This window comes from Microcaecilia unicolor, chromosome 6, assembly GCF_901765095.1.
Source record: "Microcaecilia unicolor chromosome 6, aMicUni1.1, whole genome shotgun sequence".
NCBI classification, from domain to species: domain Eukaryota; kingdom Metazoa; phylum Chordata; class Amphibia; order Gymnophiona; family Siphonopidae; genus Microcaecilia; species Microcaecilia unicolor.
The window spans coordinates 40,874,006-40,896,948 of record NC_044036.1 but is presented as its reverse complement, the minus strand read 5'-3'; the positions used below and the strand labels follow the sequence as shown (position 1 = coordinate 40,896,948).

The following is a 22,943-nucleotide window of genomic DNA, read 5'->3' as shown; positions in this document are numbered from 1 at the left end:
AGACAATCCAGGAACGTAAGAACTTTGAAGTCAAAATGATTAAACATTTCGACACTAACCACACAGGCCTTAACTAAGATCTGGGTTTTCTATCCCACTATAAACCACAAAATTCTACTTCTTTACACAGTAACATAGTAGATGATGGCAGATAAAGACCTGTATGGTGGAGGAGTGGCCTAGTGGTTAGGGTGGTGGACTTTGGTCCTGAGGAACTGAGTTTGATTCCCACTTCAGGCACAGGTTGCTCCTTGTGACTCTGGGCAAGTCACTTAATCCTCCATTGCCCCATGTAAGCCGCATTGAGCCTGCCATGAGTACAAATGTAACAAAAATAAAATAAATCTCCAATCTGCCCAATAAAGATAACTCATTACACAAGGTGTGAAGTGATACATTATATGTATACCTGATCTTGATTTATCCTTGCCATTTTTAGGGCATAGACCATAGAAGTCTGCCCTGCACTGGCCTTGCTCTAAAATGTTGAAGTTGTTGTCAAAGCCCCTGAAAGCTCCACTCTAGCCCATCCAAATCTATTCATCATCGATCAGGGCACAGACCGCAGACGTCTGCCCAGCACTGGCTTTCCTACCTAATCTTCGCTAAGCTTCTTTGGATCCGATCCTTCTAAACAAGATTCCTTTGTGTTTGTCCCACGCATTTTTTAATTCTGTTACCATTTTCATCTCTACCACCTCCTGCGGGAGGGCATTCCAGGTATCTACCACCCTCTCAGTGAAAAAATACTTCCTTAAATTATTCCTGAGTCAGCCCCCTTACAACCTCAATTTCTGCCCTCTGGTTCTACCACCTTCCTGTCTCTGGAAAAGGTTTGTTTACGGATTACTACCTTTCAAATATTTGAACGTTTGTGTCATATCACCACTGTTTCTCCTTTCTTCCAGGGTATACATGTTTAGGTCAGTAAGTCTCTCCATGTACTTCTTGCTAAGTAAACCCCCTATCATTTTAGTTGCTTTTCTCTGTACTGCACATCCTTAGCGAGATAAGGCCTCCAAAACTGAACACAATACTCCAAGTGGGGCCTCACCAATGGCTTGCACAGGGGAATCAACCCCTCTTTTCTCTTGCTGGTTATACCCCTTCTCTATGCAGCCTAGCATCCTTCTGACCGCGGCCACCGCCTTGTCATACCATTTCATCACCTTGAGATCTTCATACACCGTCACCCCAAGGTCCCTCTCCTGAGCTGAGCTTATCAATTTCTCTCCTCCTACCTGGTACATCTCTTTTTTACTTCTGCATCCCAAGTGCATCACTCTGCACTTCTTGTCACCCTTTTATCAGTCATCCATCTTTTCCTGTCTCTCACCCACCCAGCTCTCCCTGTTTCTCACCTGTCTATTAGATTGTAAGCTCTTTGAGCAGGGATTGTCTTTCTTCTATGTTTGTGCAGTGCTGCCTACGCCTTGTAGTGCTATAGAAATGCTAAATAGTAGTAGTAGTAGTAACCCATCCCACCCTCTTCCTGTGAGACTCATTGGAATGCTTTTGTGATTCACTTATATATTCTGATACAACATTTGCTTACTTCTGATCTGAAGAAGGGTTACCTTTGAAAGCTAATCAAAAATGTATTGTTATTCCAATAAAAAAAAGGTATCATTGTATTTTCTTTTCTATGTTTTGTTTTATTTCTATTTATTACCTTTAAAAGTGGACTAACACGGCTACCACATCACTTTCCTTGGTAGAAGAAATTTAAAAATCCTCCCTAAAGGTGGCAAGCCTTAAGCGGAATCTTTAGAATTCCCATCATGTACATTTTGAACATCTCACTAGCAGATAATTTATCAGACTTCAAAGTTAATTACTCTCAGGTTTCTTCTCTTGGCAGAATTTTCTAAATACTCTAGTTTATTATCCAGCTTATAATCGAAAGAGAAAAACGCCTATATTGCGACCCAAATCGGGAGATGGGCGTCTTTCTCCAGTGGGCGCCCAAATCGGTATAATCGAAAGCCAATTTTGGGCGTTTCCAACTGCAATCCGTCGCGGAAACGGGTAAAGTTGATGGGGGCGTGTTGGAGGCGTGGTGAATGCGGAACTGGGGCGTGGCTATCGGCCGAGGAGAGATGGGCGTCTTTAGCTTATAATCGAAAAAAGGCGTTTTTACCGCGATTTTGGGTCACTTTTTTTGGACCCTTTTTTTCACAAACAGGTCCCAAAAAAGTGCCCCAACTGACCAGATGACCACTGGAGGGAATCGGGGATCACCTCCCCGGACTCCCCCAGTGGTCACTAACCCCCTCCCACCAAAAAAAACCAACTTTAAAAACTTTTTTTCCAGCCTCTATGCCAGCCTCAAATGCCGTACCCACCTCTATGACTGCAGAATGTGTTCTATCCTGTGACAGCCTTTCCCTGGTTCTGATGTGGCTCTCGGGTGAGTGTGACACCTTTTCTGTTAAGGGCACTGCAGAGTCACATCAGCAATGCATTGTGGTGGGTGTAGGGTATTGGGCTCCGTGATTCCACTAGCTTGTGGCAAATGCTCACGATATTGGTAGTTGGTAGGCTCTACTCCCATGGTGCTTTTCCCCCTGCTTACTGGGTCAGAGTGTGCCCTGTTTTGTTTCCGGTACTCCATGAGGTAGTGGCCATTTTTGTAAGCCAGTTTTAGATCCCTTTTACGTGTTAGCCACGTTACAGAACTTAGTTCTTACCTTGAATGTGGCTGAAAGAGGGCATTGTACACCATTCTGCCAGCTCTGACCTACTGCTCATCTCAGTACCAGGGACACTCGTTGCCAGTGGGGCACAACCTCTGATCTGCAGTTAACTGTGAGTAAACGCGGTTATTCCAATAAAGGATGTTTTCGGAGAGATTAGTCTTCAGGTGTCAACTGGTGTGCCAATGTTATATAGCAGCAACCAGTCTTAGAGGCCTGCGTGTATGCAGGTCCCTGGAACACTTTTAGTGGGTACCGCACTGCACTTCAGCCATGCAGACCCAGGCCCATCCCCCCCCTACCTGTAACACTTGTGCTGGTAAATGGGAGGCCTGCAAAACCCACTGTACCCACATGTAGGTGCCCTCTTCACCCCTAAGAGCTATGGTAGTGTTGTACATTTGTGGGTAGTGGGTTTTGGGGGAGGGGGTTGGGGGCTCAGCACCCGTGGTAAGGGAGCTATGCATGTGGGAGCGTTGTCTGAAGTCCACCGCACTGACCTCTAGGGTGCCCAGTTGGTGTCCTGGCATGTCAGGGGGGCGAGTGTACTACAAATCGTGGCCCCTCCCATGACCAAATGGCTCGGATTAGGACGTTTTTGAGCTGGGCGTTTTTACTTTCCATTATCGCTAAAAAAAACAAACACCCAGCTGAAAAGCGTCCATTTTTTTCGAAAATACAGTCTGTCCCGCCTCTTCACATACCCGTTTTCGGACATAGACGCCCATGGAGATAGGCATTCGCGTTCGATTATGCCCCTCCACGTAATCTAACATTATTTAACCAATAATGATTTTTATGTCATGAGTTTTTACAATTTATCTTCCACAATATCCATTTTTCCCCTTGCTATCTTGAATATTTTCTCATGAGACAAAATCCTCTCAGAAATATCAGACATCAGTAGTGAAAGGTGAATCAATTGCCCAAAAGGGCCCTACCTAACCCTTCAATTGCAAACCATATACTGTTCAATGAAAAAGCTGCTTGCATCTGTAGCTGGAAAGTTATAGAAAGGATTGTCTCCCTGCCAAAGCTCAGCCTCTTTACTCTTCTGCCTTGCAGCCAGCTCTCCAGAGTTTCATACAAATCACACTGCTGTTGATCCACAAGCTGCTACAGCACTAGCAGCGCAATCCTTGTCAGATGCCAAAGTTCCACGTTTTCCATCTTGAGATGGCTTTCGTGCCTCCTTTCATGTGTTCCCCATGGCTGTGTATGAAGGTTCCCCTTATCTTACAAGTTCAACAAGATGCCCACAGTTGGGGAGGATGACAGTTCATCTTTCTTGACTGAGCTCCTAACAGCCCTACCATGAAGGTACTCAGCATCTGGGGTGTCTGGCTAATAAAATACTTTATTGGGCCCAAAGAGGGATTGACCAATAAAATATACCCATACATTCCCCTCCTTCTTTATCATGGTTCAGATTAGGGTTGTTGGATGATTAAAAATTTTAATAGCAATTAATCTCACTGGTAACTGGTATGGCATTGCAAACTACCTCCAATTCAGAAAAGAACTGAAAACCGACCTTTTCATGAGATTTTATGGCAAATAACATTGAATGATCCAGTTTAGGTATAACTGTAACTAGACACTGTAACTTCTCTTCGACTATGAATAACAACAAATGCAGCATACATAGGGTGCAAAGAAAACCTATTGAAATTGCTGCAAACCGTTCAAAACACAGCAGCAAGGCTAATCTTCAAAGAGTCGAAATATGAAAGTGCAACCCGACTGATCACAATGCTACACTGGCTCCTGATCAAGGCCAGACTAATATTCAAAACCAGCACCCTCATCTTCAAAATACTATGTGGCATGGCCCCTGTCTATATGCTAGACCTGATCGAACTATCACTAAGAAATGCAAGACCAGACACCAGAAGTTACCTACTACTTCATCTACCCAAATGCAGAAACACAATCTACAAAACCATCTACATGGCCAGTTTTAGCTACCTGGGTTCCAAATGGTGGAACTCAATCCCAAAGATCACACGGAGCATTACAAACTACCGCCAAGTCAGAAAAGAAAACTGACCTTTCATGAGAATTTATGGCAAATACCATTGAGGGAGGAGTGGCCTAATGGTTAATGCAGTGGGATGCAGACCTGGGGAACGGGGTTCAATTCCCACTGCTGCCTAACAGTCAGCAGTGGGTTAAAATCCTGGGGAACCAGGTTCAATTCTCTCTGCAGCTCCTTGTGACCCTGGGCAAGTCACCTAGCCCTCCATTGCCCCAGGAACAATATACTTAGACTGTGAGCCCATATGGGACAGTGCAAGTACCTGAATAATTATAAGATGTAAACCATTCTGATTTGCTATGCAAGAAGTGACAGTATAGAAAAATGATAAATGAATGATCCAGTTTAGGTATAACTGTAACAAGACACTGTAACTTCTCTTCAAATATGAATAATAACATATGTACCCAATGTCCTAATCTAAGCTATAATTGTTAACGCAACATGGTGATTTCTCTTTTGTTCAACAACTGTAGGGCACTTTGAACCAAAACCTGTTTTGGACAATAGTGGGATACAAGAATGAATGAATGAATGAATAAATAAATAAAAGGCATTTGATAAAGTACCTTACTGTGTCATGGCTGTGGCTATGTCTCCATGTCCAGGCTCAGCTCTTTCTCTGGTGGTCAGGTTCTGCGGCTTCTTCGGACTGCCTTTTCCCTGTTTCTCAAGCCGTATTCCAGAGATTATTCTAGCCCTGCTCTGATGTTCCAGCTTCACCCCCGAGTCATCCAAGCCTCACTCTGACATCCCAGTATCCAAGCCCCACTCTGGTGTTTCAGTGTGCTTCAAGCCTCATTCCTGATGGCATGACATCATCAGCGAGGGCTCTCTTAAGGAATGATGGGACTTTCAAACTTTGCCTTTGCAACAGAGGTCTTCTAGAGTGATCTAGAATTTGTGTGTGTATGTTGTACTTCAGATTGTCCTGCCTTGCTTTGAGCCCTGTCTTGTTTGTCTTGTCTTGTGCTCTGCCTTGTCTGCCTTGCCTGAGTCCTGCCTTGTCTGCCTTACCTTGAGCCCTGTCTTGTTTGCATTACCTTGTGATCTGCCTTGTCTTCCTTACCTTGAGTCCTGCCTTGCCTTGAGCACTGTCTTGTCTGCCTTACCTTGAGCCCTGTTTTGTTTGCATTACCTTGTGATCTGCCTTGTCTTCCTTACCTTGAGTCCTGCCTTGCCTTGAGCACTGTCTTGTTTGCCTTGCCTTGTGCTCTGCCTTTTCTGCCTTGCCAAGTTTGTACCTTGTTTCTTCACCTGTTCCTGCCTAGCTTTGCTTCTGCTTCATCCTGCCTAATCCTGTTCCTGGTTTCCACTCCAGCCAAGCTTTAGTCCAGTGTTCTAGCTCCAGTCCAGCTTCCAAGCTCCAGTCTGGCTTTCCAGCTCCACACAGAGTTGTATTTTAAAAAGTTTTTTAAATTGTAAAATCCGCCACAAAAACGCAGCTGACCCAGAGTGCATTGCATAAAGATACCCCGCCACAGAAAAAGCATATGCTGTTGTCTCAGCATAATATGCTTTTACCACCAGCTAACCGCACAGCATTTTCAGATCTTAGGGCCTCTTTTATCAAGCCGCGCTAACGGTACTCGCGCGCCAATGCTGACAGATCTCATTTAAAGTGAATGGGCTTTTTCAGCGTTACGTGCACCAGGAGCTGCTAGCACTTGATACAAGAGCCCCTTAATGTCCTTCCTGGATGGTACACATTCAAAACTTGTTTTTAAAGCAAAAGAGTTGCATTTGAGTTAAAGAGTCTGGTGTTAATATCTTAAAACTGAATTCTTTGTATTACTGACAACCAGTATAATTGTTTAAGAATTGGCATCTTGTGGGCAAATTTCAATATGAAAATAGTGAAGGAAGTTAAGCAACAACCCCCAGATTCTATATAGCATGCCTAGAAATCGGCGCCAAAATCGAAGCGGCTTCTATAACAATGCACGAAATTTAACAAGCTAACGAGTGATGACAATAGCACTTAACAAGCAATAATGAGCACTAATTGGCACTGATTAGAATTTACGTGCACAACTCGCTAAGCGTATTCTGTAACGATGTGTGACAAACTTCTAACATGCGCAGGCAAAAAGGGGCGTGATTATGGGTGGGGAAATGGGCATTTCGTGGGCGTTCTGAATTTACACGCCTAGCTATAGAATATTGTGCCTAAATCTACACACTAAATGCCACGTAGATTTAGGCATTGAAATATCAACTAAGCATATTCTATAACCGGCGCCTAAATCTAGTTGGAATTGATTTCAGCGCTGATTCTTTAGGTTCCGTATATAGAATCTCCCCCCAAGTGGCTAAAAATGACAGAGAACGTAATCAGGCAGGTACAAAACAAAACGGATAGGGATGTAGTGCCAGTAGCAAGACTGGGGGCGAGGAGGGGGGAAGAGTCTGGGGACCACACAGGGTCAGTGGGAGTACCATTGGCCCCTGGGCCTTGCAAGGATGAACACTGCTCTGTGCAATTCACTTCTCAGTGTTACATGTTTTACTTTTTCATTTGCAATCTGAAACATTATTTTATTTCGCATATGTATGACTGCTTCAATAATGGTGTGTCCATTTGTGTATGCTAGAGACCACAGGATTCCCGTTTTAGCTGGTTTTTTCTTGACTTTTATGCACCATATTTGCCCCTTTATGAAGGTTTCAAATTAGGTTACAAAGACCCCTGAGGCAGGCCATTGGGCCGAAACACGGCCGTGTCGGGTCATTTTTATGTACATTGTTATTTTTTAATTTTTTAATTTTTTATTTTTCAAGTGAATAAATATATAATTGTTGGTATCCTCATCCACTCTCCTCACTTTTTGTTTTATATGACTGCCATTTACTACATGTTCATGAAAAGCACAGAGAAAATTAATCTCTTCACTATGTGGTTCATCTGCTTCTCCCCAACTCATTCTTACCTGTTTCTAACCTATGAATCACGTTCTCTCCACATTTAAACTACTTTTAAATAAATCATTCTTCTCCCTCAAAGTATTACCCTATAAGAGTGGTCTAGTGGTTAATGTAATGGGCTGAGAACAGGAAAATAGGGTTTAAATCCTACTTCTGCCACTGAGACTCCTTCTGACTTTGATCAAGTCATTTGAGGCCTCAATTACTAACATGTGTTTACCAGTTAACGGGCATTAATGCTATTTAATGCATATTAAATAATGAAGCCTTATTATTCTCAATAGAGTTTATTTGCCAACTCGGGGGGTAATTTTATAAAGGAGTTTTCATATAAAGGCCTGTTACAAAAGTACCTCATAGGTTATGTGACAAGAAGGCATTATGCATATTAATTTTTAAGACCCCATATGATCAAGTTCCGTTTTATCCGGTATCTTTAATTAAATTATCAATGGGTGGACAATCTTACGCTTTAAGAAATCAACTGCAACTCAGTTTTCCACCTATGAATGTAGTTAGGCGGAATGTTTTTTTAAATGTCATTTTCATATCAAGCTCCTTCTATTTGGAATTTATTGCCAATTTCTATAAGATCTGAGTTCAATTATTTTTTTTATTTAGAAAGGGTTTGAAGACATTTTTGTTCCAACAATTTATGTTTGTGAAAGATCTTTTATGATAGATTATTGTTATTGTTTATTTTCTGTTTTAGACCAGTCATATCCTTAGGGACTCCCCCTCCCCCTCCCAGTCACTCTGAAAGAATATGACAAAATTACTTCAGAATGCTAAGGAGTTGACATGTCTGCGTGTCACATCCTAACCAGTAGCTCATAAATAAAACGACAGACATACTGGGACTCAGTTAAAAAAATATAAAAGGAACCCCCCCCCCCACCAAAACCTACGGGATGATCTATTTTGGATGGGAGCCTTTTCTCTCTCACTCCCATCCCCCATCCATTTCTTTTAAAGACCGAAGGAGACCATAAAGAGATGGGAAATCAACTTTAATGAATTAACAACTACTACAACTACTACTACTACTAATACTACTACTACTTAACATTTCTAAAGCGCTACTAGGGTTACGCAGCGCTGTACAATTTAATAATTTCCATAACACTACTAGATGTACACAGTGCTGTACACATTATATGCAGGTACTTTACATAAGAACATAAGAGTAGCCATACTGGGTCAGACCAATGGTCAGTCTAGCCCAGTATCCTGTTTTCCAAACAGTGGCCATGCCAGGTCACAAGTACCTGGCAGAAACCCAAATCGTATCAACACTCCATACTACAAATCCCAGGACAAGAAGTTGCTTCCCATGTCTGCCTCAATAGCAGACTATGGACTTTTCCTCCAGGAATTTGTCCAAACCTTTTTTAAACCCAGATACGCTAACTGCTGTTACCACATCCTCTGGCAAAGAGTTATTCATTGAGTGAAAAAATATTTTCTCCTGTCCCTAGAGGGCTCACAATCTAGGTATTGTACCTGGAGCAATGGAGGGTTGGGTGACTTGCCCAAGGTCACAAGGAGCTGCAGTGGGAACTGAACCTAGGTTGCTAGGATCAAAGCCTGCTGCACCAACCATTAGACCACTCCCCTATGCCATTTAGGTCAAATGACTTTGCTGATGATATCACAGCATTGGATGGATATCTACTCAATAAGCAAAACTAGCGGACGATCAGTCTTTGTCATCGAGGACAGTCACTGATCAGCAGTAATCCACAACTGGAAGCAGGGACACCAAAGGCAGGCAGTGGCTGGGCTGTTTGGAAATGCCCAGTTTTAACAGTACTCTACTTTCCAGCTCTATTCCTGACCCAGTCCACTACAATTAACTCCTTCATGTTTTTATTTTGTCTCTCTATATTCCCTTCAGCAATGACATCAAAGTGGTCTACAGTCAAATAATATAAAATAGTAATAGTCCAAAGACTTACCCCCTGCTGCCATGTGCTAATGCCAACACAGCCCATTCACTTTGAATGGGCTGTGTCGGCATTGTCGTGTGGCTTAGTAAACAGGGGGCTTAAGATGAAACACAAAATATATTAATCTGAACAATAATAGTTTAATAATAATCAATTGACAGTTGGAATTCCAAAACATATATATCAATGAGAGCGATTAGACTCCAGAGGAAATTAGAGAGTCGTGGGATAGGAGGTAGTGTTCTATTGTGGATTAAAAACTGGTTAAAAGATAGAAGACAGAGAGGAGGGTTAAATGGTCAGCATTCTCAATGGAGAAGGGTAGATAGTGGGGTTCCGCAGGGCTCTGTGCTGGGATCGCTGCTTTTCTGCACTAAACAGTTAAGAACGTAAGAAAAAGAATATAAGAATAGCCATATTAGGTCAGACCAATGATCCATCTAGCCCAGTTAGTGCAACTGCAATACAAGTCACTTAACCCTCCATTGCCCCATGTAAGCCACATTGAGCCTGCCACGAGTGGGAAAGCGCGGGGTACAAATGTAACAAAAATTAAAAAAAAAATGCTAACTGGTTGGTGCAGGAATAAATGCTTAAGCAGAGTGGTCGTGCGTAAATTTAAGTTTGGCCATTTGCACCTTCGAAAATGTGGTGCAAATGCCTGCACTTAAATTTACGTGTGCAGCACCCATATTCTGTAATTACGCCTGTAATTCAAAACCACGCCTCCATTCTATCCCAAAATGCCCATGACCCTCCCATTTCTGCGCCCCTCTTTTTAGACATGTAAATTTTAGGCGCAGTCCCTGCACCTTGCTTTCCAAGCATTAGTCCCAATTAAATCTAATTAGTGCCAATAATTGCTTGTTAAAAAGCCAATTATTGGCACTAATTGGCTCATTATTCTATAAATTGCATGCACAAATCGGGAATGCGCCTAAATTTGCATGCACAATTTTTGGCAACCTTTATAGAATCAGGGGGAAAATGTACTCACATTAATCTGATGTCTGAAAATTACCCTCTCCCACTATTGTCAAAGCCCACATGTTGCGATTGATTGCACACACTCTGTACCAAGACAAGTTTCAAAGCAAAAGTGCATACTACTACTACTACGCATTTCTATAGCGCTACAAGGCGTACACAGCGGAGAACTCATACAAAGTCTGAAAACTGCCACCTCACAATTTCAAAAAATTCAAGGTTCATTTTATTTGATAGACCATTTAGGGAAACCCATCAAAGCGGTGAACAATAACTAAAATAATTTCTAACACAAAAGACAGAAGTGCAATATTAATACAGAAAAGAACGAAAATAATAATACGATACATATTACGTATCTTCCTCCAGCTGCGCTTCCATTCCCCAATGCCCAGTCTAAATCTTGCAGTGCCATAACCGTGCCTACTTGACCATTGCCAGCGTTATGGTTACAGTAAGAATCTCCAGTAAGTACAGGGTGATCCAAAAAGACCCTCCAAGTTTGATTGGTATATTTATGTTGCTCACAGCATTGTTTGTCCTTTTACTGAATACATGAGGCAAGGAAATTTATCTTTGTGTAGTGCTTCTTTTCAGCAGAAGATAAGACGGCATGAACAATAAAGAAGTGTGTGCTTCGAGTGAAAAGGTTTTTGCCAGACTGGTGATGTTTATTTGGGAGTAGTGCGAGTTTGAGTGCAGACGATCTCCAACCAGATCAACAATAAACTGATTACAGAAAACTATCTGACACCCATGGATTTTCGCAGAATGCACCATAGGCCCCCACTTCCTGCCTTACCCCAGCTACCAAGTCTTCATGTTGAAGGGTGCATGTGCTGACAGTTTGGGGGTTGAATTCCTAAGTGTGATAATGTAGAGGGATCCAGGCTCTATGCATAGGTGGTACAGTATGTGTGAATGTGTGTGTGTAAGGGGAGGGGGAGAATGTGTATTCAGGGCAGCATTGTATACAAGGGGGGAGGCATTCTGTAATGGGCTGTGCATGCAAGTCAGGGTTGTGCACATATAGGGCAATATGGGCATCAGTTAGGGATGTGCATTTGTTTGAAATAACATTCCCCATTGCGTTGCATGTCATTTCCAAATGAAAATGATAGGAAAGAACACAAACTTTTATGTGCTCTTCTCTGCTGTTGATTGCTGCTGTTGCTCTGTTTGGCCTCTGTGCTGTGTGCTTTGTTCTGCAGATCACTGAATCCCAGGTCCAGCTGTCAATGGGCCTCGAACGCGGCATCTGACCCCTCCCACTTGACTCCTGGAAGTGGAGTTGACGTGGTAGTGGATAAAAACGAGCTCCCACTGTGCCACAGGCGTGTGCCCAAGGAGTACATACAAGGAGCAGGACACTGAGAAACCCTCTGGTTCCCAGATTTAGTATGTGGCTTATGCTATTCTCCTTATTGTCTTGGGTGCTATTACTGTCCCTCTATCCAACCATGCCGCTTTTTTTCTCCTATTCTAGTCTTCTAGGATCATGGACAAGATGGATCGCGATCTACTGCCTACTCTGAGGTAAGATTTCTGAAATATATTACACTGTCATTTACTGGGAAACATATACAACTCCAACACCACACACAGGCCTTTTTAATACATGATCTATATGCAGCAAACTATTCTTATTTCATGATTTCATATTAAACAACTCGCTCAATATACGATGCCTCACAGAGACATGGCTGACTGACATTGACCTCTTTTACCTTACATAAGCAACCCTATCTGATTTCTTAATCCTTTACTGAAGCATACCAACTAGAAGAGGTGGCGGCTTAGCCATACTTTAAACCTCCAAACTCTCAATTTACCCTCTAGCAATGGCTACACCAGCTATATTAGAGACCTTCCAATTTAGGATCACCAGTTTCACTCTCCCACTCAATTTTCTTCTATTATGTCTTCCTCCATCACTTTCCTCCACCTCATTTCAAACTCTACAATCAGTTTTCACCCAACATTAACTGACTCAGATTTCTAATTATCACCCCATAGCTCAAATCCCATATATATATCCAAGCTCACTGAATGAATTGCACTGAATCAATTGGAGGATTTCCTAGAGAAAACTAACACCCTCCATCCAACCCAAACAGGTATTAGGATATTGCATACTACTGGAACAGCTCTCTTAGGTATTACAACGTCCATCTATCGGCCTTGAATGAAGAGAGAACACCACTTCTTCCACCACTAGATATTCCTCAGCATTTAACTTGGTAGACCACAGCCTTCTCTTATGCAAATTAGAAGACATAGGCATTGCTGACACAGTCCTGGCCTGGTTCCAGTCGTACCTCTCAGACAACCAGTACCGTTAAATGAATGGATTCCTATTCCTTCCCTTGTGGAGTTCCCCAAGGATCCATATTAGTCCCAACATGTTTCAATATATTTATGTCTTTTAACACTTAGTCCATCATTAGGTCTAACTCCATTCTTATATGCAGATAACATCCAGATTCTTGCAGGCTTATTCCTACAATTCCCATCGCCATAGCAGGGACTCCAGTAACCTTCAACACTTAAATAAGAATCTTAGGTGTCATCTTTGGTAACACTATGAGCTTTCAACCTCACATCTCTATTAAATGCCATTTTTATGCATTAAAACAGGCCTACTCAATACGCCACTTATTCAACAAGTCAGCCTTCCACATCCTCACACACTCTTTTCTTGCAACAAGACTTGACTACTGTAATTCTTTATTGCAAAGTGCATGATTACAAGATAATAGAAGGTTACAGATCGTTCAAAATTCAGCCGTGAAATTAATCTCTGGAGCAAGGAAATATGATCATGTCTCTCCACTCTTAAAAACATTGGTTATCCATTGCTCATAGAATATCTTACAAACTCTTCTTGCTAGCTCAAAAAATACAAAGTTCTGGTATCCTCTTGTACCTCTCTCGATTACTGACCTCTTATGTCCCATCTAGGGTCCTTTGTTCAGCTAACTCAAACCTACTTGACATATCTACAATGATTTTATTCAATCACTTATATTTAGTGTCACTGGTCTCACACTGTGGAACACACTCCACTCATCTCTCCAGATAGAAGAATCCTATACTAAATTTATATCAGGTCTCAAGGCCTTCCTGTTTAAGGATGTGAATGATTAGTAACCTACCTATTGCAGCCCACTTGGCAGATGGACTTGAAGAGACACTGGTGATTTTTACTACATTCTTCTCTTCTATCCCAAGATGTATTTCCTTTCCAGTCTTAGATGTACTTTCTTATATTATTGTAAACCTCATTAGGTGGTATAGCAAGCCTTATTAAACTTAAACTTTTTTTATGTGTTGTTAGAGTGTGCACTAGTTGCAAGAAAAGTGCACTCTTTTTGGGAAAAGTGCACACTCTTTCCTGATATTGCGTACATGCTCGATGGTTCTTCAGTGTGTGAATACTGCACACTCTTTCCGAAAGAACACACCACCTTTGCAAACAGTGTACATTCTTTGTGAATAGTGTGTAGTCTTTGCAAAAATTGTGCATTCATTCAAAAGAATGTGCATTCTCGTGGAACAGTAACTGTAATGAAACAATGCCGCAAATCCCCTGAACAAAATGAACATTCTTGTAAATGACTCAATGCAAAAGATTTTGGAGATGCAAATCCCTAGTGCCAGTTGGGTTTCTGTGTGTAAGTGGAATGTGCATGGTGGGGTCTTGTAAATGACACAATGCAAAAGATTTTGGAGCTGCAAATCCCTAGTGCCAGTTGGGTTTCTGTGTGTAAGTGGAGGAGTGTGGTGTGTAAGTGGAACGTGCATGGTGGGGTCTTGTAAATGACACAATGCAAAAAGATTTTGGAGCTGCAAATCCCTAGTGCCAGTTGGGTTTCTGTGTGTAAGTGGAATGTGCATGGTGGGGTGTACCTGCAGGCCAGGGTTATAGTCATAGGAGTGGTGCATCGGCATGTATGCATCCTTCATCATGAACCACCATTCTCAGCACTCAAGGTTCTTATTTCATAGATACTTAAAGAGACCGGTGCCTGTTACTAGCAAGAATCAGGGTGTCATTGACAAGATGACAACAGTGAGAAAAGCAGAGAACGTTGCACATGTTCAGGAAGCACTCATTTGTATCCTGAAAAATTGGAGACAACTGTCTCAACGTATTGATGGCAAACAAATGTTTGGCTTGCAAAATGAATTGGAATGATGTAATACTGCTTATAAAATTCAAATAAGGTAATCCCTTTGCGACATTCATAAAACAAGCAATTTGACTTTCAGGATGCATTCCAGAAACTTTTGGCAAATAATCCTTGAGTTTTTTTGAGGCAGTGACAAAGTGCATTTTCTCTTGCAAGAAGGCAAGGGGGAGTAGCCTAGTTGTTAGAATACTAGGCTGACAATGGGGGAAGCCCGGGTCAAATCCTGCTGCTGCCCCTTGTGATTCTGGGCAAGTCACTTAGAGGCTCTTTTATTAAACCGTGGCAAAACCTGGGCTTAGTGCATCCTAACACAGAATTTTACTGAGCGCTACAAATCCCATCTAAATCCCTTCATATTGTACGGTGAGCCCTCCAGGAACAGAGAAAACCTACTGTACCAAAAGGTCCACCACTACAACAGCCCTCAGGCTAGCAGGTCACTTATATATTTAGGTACAGGAGGTATTTCTGTGTTCCAGGAGGGCTCACGTATTTGTACTGAAATGAAAGAATTGAAGTGGGAATTGAACCTGGCTCCTGTTGGTCACTAACTACTACACATAGTAACATAGTAGATGACGGCAGAAAAAGACCTGCACGGTCCACCCAGTCTGCCCAATAAGATAAACTCACATGTGTCATTTTTTGTGTATACCATACCTTGATTTGTACCTGTCTTTTTCAGGGCACAGACCGTATAAGTCTGCCCAGCACTATCCCTGCCTCCCAACCACCAGCCCCGCCTCCCACCACCAGCTCTGGCACAGACCGTATAAGTCTGCCCAGCACTATCCCCGCCTCCCAACCACCAGCCCTGCCTCCCACCGCTGGCTAAGCTTCCGGGGATCCCTTCCTTTTGAGAAGGATTCCTTTATGTTTATCCCATACGTGTTTGAATTCCGTTACCGTTTTCCTCTCCACCACCTCCCGCGGGAGGGCATTCCAAGCATCCACCACTCTCTGTGAAAAAATACTTCCTGACATTTTTCTTGAGTCTGCCCCCCTTCAATCTCATTTCATGTCCTCTCGTTCTACCGCCTTCGTATCTCCGGAAAAGGTTCATTTGCAGATTAATACCTTTCAAATATTTGAACGTCTGTATCATATCACCCCTGTTTCTCCTTTCCTCCAGAGTATACACACAACCATTAGGCCACTCCATCCATTTGCTTGCTGCTTTCTTAAGAATGGCATAATATCTGGAGCTGTCATAAAGCCTGGTATCTACTTTTACTGTCACATCTTTGGGGGGGTGGAAGGGGGGGCGTCAGTGACCGCCAGGTAATTAAGAAGGGGTCATACCTTAATCCCTCCAGTGGTCAGCTGGTCAGTTAGGGCACCTTTTTATGACTTAGCCATGACTGAAAACAGGTCTAGATAAAAACAAACTTTTTTTTTTGTCCAGGATCTTTCTTTCTCTTCCATAATTGCTGAAAAACATCCAGATTAAATCCCGCCGTAAGTTATGTACTTCAATAAATATGTGCAATGAAAAGTTGACCACCCTGCGCATTGGAGGCACTGCTGGGCTGAAGGCCTGATCCTGTCAGAACCCTGTCAGGCAGTGAGCAATAAAAAAAAATGCACACATTTTATTCCACGAGAAAGCATGAAAATGTAAGAAATACAACATATTAATATATAAAATAAGAGAACAAAAAACAACAGCAGAAGAAGCAATTCAACCAAGAGACAAGAAAACTAATATTTTGAAGTAGTAGAAACTGTTTTAATTGCAAGAATTAATTTCATTTTGATTTCAACATGCACATATGACCTTCCTTTTAAACATTTAGGAATAAATTCAGTAAATGGCGCCCAAAATTAGGCGTAAAAAAAAAATCAGCGCCGAGCACTATTCTATAAACAGCGCTCTGAGTTCGGTGTCATTTATAGAATAACACATGGCGCCAGGATCCGCGCTCAACTTTGGGTTCGAGGATTTACACCAACTGAAACCAGGTGTAAATCCTTGTGCATAAATCAGGTGTGGATCCCCCGAATCCTATAATAGTGTGCACATCATTAGTAAATGCCCCAACCCGCCCATGCCCCCTTTTCAGTTGCTCGCTAAAGAATTTACACGCACATCTTTATAGAATAGCAACTTGCAAGATGCATACGTAAATCCAAATTGTTGCCAATTAGCTACAATAGTTGATTGTTAACACCCAATTATTAGCGCTAATTGACGTTAACATTTATGTGCTGAATACATGTATATTAATGTTTTAGAATAATGGCATTTATCGATGTATGTGTGTACATATGCCTGTAACTGCCAAAATTCCACCTAAGCATTATTCTGTAAATACCTGCTTCACTAAACAGTCATAAACAAGCAGAAGAAACCAAAAACCTGCCACAAAGGAGCCGCAAGCAAAAGCCCACCACAAGTTCAAAGTTTCAAGGAAATGAAATTAAGATATTCCAAAATATTTATTCACCAATAGTGGATTCAGGCAAAACCCGACACGTTTCAGCACGTTTGGCCTTCGTCAGGGGTCCTGTATGAATATTGAGTGCTGAGCTTAAATGCTTTCCACTATAATGGACAGAAGAGACCTTTGTCCTAGGATACTCCAGGCGCACTCAATATGCCACATACGGAAATGAGTTTCACTTACATAGCATATATTTGCAAGGGGAATGTGCATATGGACTGGGCTCGTGCAGGGCTCAGTGTAATGTAGGTAACTTATAAAATACTGTAGATACACCAAATCTGAAGAACTTAGGCTCTAAAACACCAGCTCCATAAAGCAAGCACATACACTCCTTTATAGAATAAGGCACCCTGTTATAGAATTGTTATAGAACTGAGTAACATGTGGGACAAACTTACGATGATCCAGGACTTGCAGTCGGCGGGGGACCTGGAGTTGAAAATATGAAAAAAAAAAGTGAAGAGACAATTTAGTACAGAAAGACAAAAAGTTCCCTCTAACAGTGCAGGTGCTTTCATGCTCTCCACTGGGATTCTTATAAAATATAGCAGTGGGAGTGAGATAGCACAATTAATAACACAATTAGAAAACAAGTCATCTAGATAGAGGAAGCCAGGATGGATGGAAATACTGTGCGTAGACATTGAAAACAAGTTGAAGTGGGCATCCTAAATTAGAAAGGGTTTTCTGAGTCTCTGAATGGAGAAAACTCTTTTGAAGACGCATGGCTGCAGTGTTTCAACATATTCAGCATCGGCCATTATGGTTAACCACGGTCTGACTTATATGGATGAACATTAACTCTAACAGAAGACCCCTGACTTAAGATAAGTACTTTTGTGGAAATGTACTGAATTATCCAGTAGGGGGTTTGAGGTTTAAGTTCCTGCTTTCGTTGTTCATCTTCATTATTACTACTAGGAAAAAATGCCCGTTTCTGAACGCAATGAAACGGGCGCTAGCTAGTGGCCCCCTCCCTCCGTCCCTCCGAGCTACTTGCCTTGTTCGGGGTTGGCGTTCGCCTTGCGTTTCGGCCCTCCGAGTGTTATAGCTCCGCCCTCGACATCATGACGTTTTGACGCGAGGGCGGTGCAGACCCTCCCTCCATCCCTCCGAGCTACTTGCGTTGTTCGGGGTTTGCGTTGGCGTGGCGTTTCGGCCCTCCGAGTGTTATAGCACCGCCCTCGACGTCATGACGTTTTGACGCGAGGGCGGTGCAGACACTCCAGGGCACACCGGATATCTCGGGCGCCTCAACTTCCGTGGAGGCTTCAGAACGTTGGGGTTGCCTTTTATATAGAGAGATAAGACAAGTGCTTTAGTATCAGGAGGTTTTTTGCTAGTGATGAAGCAGGCCTAGCCCTTTCTCTGCCTATAGAGCGGAAAAGGTGTTTCTTGAGGCTTTTTCCTCCGAAAATAAATTTACTCCTGAGCTGCAGGCTTACACAACTTGTCTCTTTGGTTTATACTAAGAACATTAGTGTGTGGGTATTAATGCCAAAACCAGAAAATCAGTCATTTTACGGCTGTGGCCAAAAGTGGTCTTAGCATACGGGAAAGACCCACATTAGAGCATGCTAAGGCCACTTTTTGCTGCAGCTTTGTAAAGTGCACACAAAAGTTGACTGAAATTCAACTCTTCTGCAGTCTATTCTACAAAGTGCAATTTGTACTCCTGTACATCATTTATTCCTAAATATCTTCAACCGCAATGTAAATAGTACTATGTAATTGCCTTTCTCAAATGCCTTGATAGGGTCACAGAATATTACATTTACCTTCCTCATGGCTACAGTTAATTGCAAAAACTTACCAAACTTGACAAACAATACGCCAGTGGTAGAGACGGTCTTTCTGCCGCTACTTGCTACACACTGAAAGTAGCCAGTGTCGGTTGTGTCAAGATTTCTGATCCTTAGCCGAGACCCATAGTTTGTTGGCCGAAAAGATATCCTCCTGGGCTCCTGAACAACAGGTGCATCGTTCTTTAACCACTGGATTGTTGGAGGTGGATTCCCAGAGACTCTACAGTGCAGCTCTGCAGTCTGGCCAAGGGAAGTGGTTATATTGTTCATGGGCTCATCCAGCATCAAGTAATCTGTTAAACACACACAAAAAAGAAGGCATTAAAGGTCTGATGGATTTTAAGAGGATTCTCCTATTTTCTATTTATGGGAAAAATAGCACATATGGAGGGGCATAATTGAACGAAAACGCCTATCTCCATGGGCGTTTATCTCCGAGAATGGGTCCGTGAAGGGGCGGACCGAACCGTATTTTGGGAAAAAATAGACGCCCATGTTTTATTCAACAATGTGTGAGCTGGGCGTTTTTGTTTTTCAGCGATAATGGAAAATGAAAGCGCCCAGCTCAAAAACGAATAAATCCAAGACATTTATTCGTGGGAGGGGCCAGGATTCGTAGTGCACTGGTCCCCCTCACATGCCAGGACATCAACCGGGCACCCTAGGGGGCACTTTTACAAAACCAAAAAAACAGGTAAAAGAGCTCCCAGGTGCATAGCACCCTTCCCTTGTGTGTTGAGCCCCCCAAATCCCCCTCAAAACCCACTGCCCACAAGTCTACACCATTACTATAGCCCTAAGGGGTGAAGGGGGGCACCTACATGTGGGTACAGTGGGTTTGGGGGGGTTGGACGACTAAGCATTAAGCAGCACAATTGTAACAGGTAGGGGGGGATGGGCCTGGGTCCACCTGCCTGAAGTCCACTGCACCCCCTAACAACTGCTCCAGGGACCTGCATTCTGCTGCCAGGGAGGTGGGTATGGCATTTGAGGGTGAAAATAAAAAGTTGTGAAACATTATTTTTTTGTGGTGGGAGGGGGTTAGTGACCACTGGGGGAGTCAGGGGAGGTCATACCCGATTCCCTCCAGTGGTCATCTGGTCATTTAGGGCACTTTTTGGGGCCTTATTCATGAAAAAACAGGGTCCAGGAAAAGTGTCCTAAATTCTAGCTAAAAACGCATACTTTTTTCCCATTATCGGTGAAATGCGCCCATCTTTGTTCGGCAGATAACCACGCCCCAGTTCCGCCTTCGCCACACCTCTGACACGCCCCCATAAACTTTGTCCGCATCCGCGACGGAGTGCAGTTGAAAACGTCCAAAAATTGGCTTTCGATTATACCGCTTTATTCGTTTTTGTGAGATAAACGTCCATCTCCCGATTTAGGTCGGAACTTGGGCGTTTTTCTCGTTCGATTATAAGCAGGATGGTGTGTCATAATTCCATGCAAGATAGAAAATATTTTTGGCTGAACAGTAGCGCTGTGTAAATAAAATACGGATCTAGGACCAAGCAAAAAGACCTTAAAGCTTCAGATCAACACAATGCACATGGATCAGCAATTCCTGGTAATATTTACAGATTTACCTCCGGGAAGAACATCTTACCCCCCTGTTTAGTAAGCCCATAAAAGACGCCCTCAGTTACCAATGTAAATGGGAGCCTTGCCTACGCCGTGCCCTCTGCACGCCCCCTTTCAAATGCTCACTATGCAAGTTAGAAACCACTCAAAATCTCCAATAAAAAACTCTTCAGTAAAAGAAACCAAATAATCTACAAAACCAAAGAGAGGAACTAATGTGTCTGCAAATAGCCCTAACTTAAATTTTTTTCTCTCCTCACACATTATAGTATAAAACACATTCACAGCATAATATGTTCTTATGTATATATATGTATGTGTAAGGGAACCCTCGGAAGATACCACTCATCGGCACTATCATAAATTCTTTTGCCTAGTGGCATAGCATCTCTTCATTGAGCTATCCCTTGATTCAATTTTATAGTGCTCAAAATGCATGTGTTCAAAACAATAAACTTATATTTTCTTAAAGTCGTGTCCGTGTCTCCTGCTGCTGAAATCCACTTAGGCTTCCCCTTATTGCGCCCGACGCCGCGGGTTTCAATGCTTTCGTCAGGGACTCGGGTTAATTGCCCACAACAGATGCACAACGGTCTGTAAACTGAGACATCGGCGCTGAATACTTGTGCTTCCTCTCTTTGGTTTTGTACACTATGCAAGTTAAGCAGGTATTTGCAGAATAGCACCTTGGCACCCTGCTATCATTTCCATGGCTATGTGTGTACATACACATAGAAGACTATTATCCTGGACAATTACACGCATAACATGTGCATAAAGCAGGTAAAATACAGCTGGCGGTGATCAGCGTTTTGCTAACAGCCACTAGTGGTTAAACCCAGATATTCAATGCCAGGCCATGTCCAGGATTTGGCACTGAATATCCAGTTTTGTCGAGCTGACTGACGCATAGTCAGTTAACTCTAGGGTTACCATATGTCCGGATTTACCTGGACATGTCCTCTTTTTGAGGACATGTCCGGGCAACCGGGCGGGCTTTAAACTGTACAGCGCTGCGTAACTCTAGTAGCGCTCTAGAAATGTTAAGTAGTAGTAGTAGTAGTTTTGCCAATCTGCCCGTTTGTCCGGATTTCTGGACAAACGGGCAGATTGCTAGCCTCCCCTCCCCTTACTTACTACTGCCCTGGTGGTCTAGTGACCTCTTCTGCCTTCGGGGCAGGAAATAGCCCCCTCTTTCCTGCCCGGAGCGCTGCCCTGCATGCATCCTTCCTGTTGGTGATCTCGGCGCCGATTCAAAATGGCCACCGAGAGTTGAAGTGACCTCGCGAGACTTCAACTCTCACAGCCATTTTGAATCGGCGCCGAGATCACCTACAGGAAGGATGCATGCAGAGCAGCGCTCCAGGCAGGAAAGAGGGGTCTCTTTCCTGCCCCGAAGAGGTCACTAGACCACCAGGGCAGTAGCAAGGTAAGGGGAGGGGGGTGACGGAGTGTGTGACAGGGGGGAGGGAAAAATGTGACGGGTGGAGTGAGGGTGTGAAAGGGGGCATGGCGGGGTGTGTGGTGGGGGTGGGGCATGTGTCCTCCTTTTTGGGGGACAAAATATGGTAACCCTAGTTAACTCCGATATTCAGCACTTAACCAGCTATAGGTTATTGCATAAAGATAGGCCTGACTTTTATGCAGTCCTGAATATCAGCACTTAACTGGTTAAGTGCTGACTCCGCCCCCTAAATGCCAGTTTTCAGTTCACCACTAACTGGTTATTTTCAGTGGCACTAAAGTGGTTAAGTGCTACTGAAAATTTGCTGTTAGCCCTGAACAGGAGATTTATCCAGCCAGGAGTCATTTCTGGCCAGGTAAATTGCTTTGAATATCGACCCCCTAGATTATAGAATTGCCCTTCATGCAACTACTTTGCATTTACAAGTTCTGTTGCTCTGCTTTCAAAAATACAATAGAGCATTTGTTCTTGCAATCCTTGCCATGCCCCAGGGAACAATCTCCCCCTCCCCCTCAAATGCAGGTGCTGTGTGCAAACATTTACCTGCATGCAGGATGGACAATTTTCTGACAGCCGATTTATGTAGTAAAATGCTTTTTTGCCTGTGGAAATAGCACTGAAAACTGTTCTAGAAATATAAATCTGCACAACAGATTCTGGCTACAAAAATGCATGAGAATTTAAACATTTCATGATGTGTGTGCAATTATGACCAAAATGCAACCCCATCTTCAGCAATTGCCTAGCAAAGACGGCAATGAAAGTATTGTCTAAAGACATCTGTGATCCATGGAAATGTCATCTGATGACTTTATAAACCAGAAGCAAAAGGTTGAGCCAAAGTGCATTAAGAC

The 22,943-nt window shown here is 42.9% G+C and overlaps 1 protein-coding gene and 1 long non-coding RNA gene across 2 annotated transcripts in view; one reads left to right on the top strand and one right to left on the bottom strand.

Annotated features, from left to right (window-relative positions):
- The window catches only part of ROR1 (receptor tyrosine kinase like orphan receptor 1), a 439,308-nt gene that overhangs the window by 81,995 nt on the left and 334,370 nt on the right, over window positions 1-22,943 (bottom strand). Inside the window, exons 3-4 of the mRNA XM_030206495.1 lie at window positions 19,049-19,333; window positions 17,634-17,664 (exon numbers count right to left, since the gene is read on the bottom strand). Of these exons, the coding sequence (XP_030062355.1) occupies window positions 17,634-17,664; window positions 19,049-19,333 (316 nt within the window). The remainder of the gene's footprint in view (window positions 1-17,633; window positions 17,665-19,048; window positions 19,334-22,943) is intronic.
- Window positions 793-22,478, top strand: LOC115472277. The gene is made up of 3 exons (XR_003942494.1): window positions 793-804; window positions 2,360-2,364; window positions 22,334-22,478. It is a non-coding gene; the product is annotated as an uncharacterized LOC115472277 (long non-coding RNA).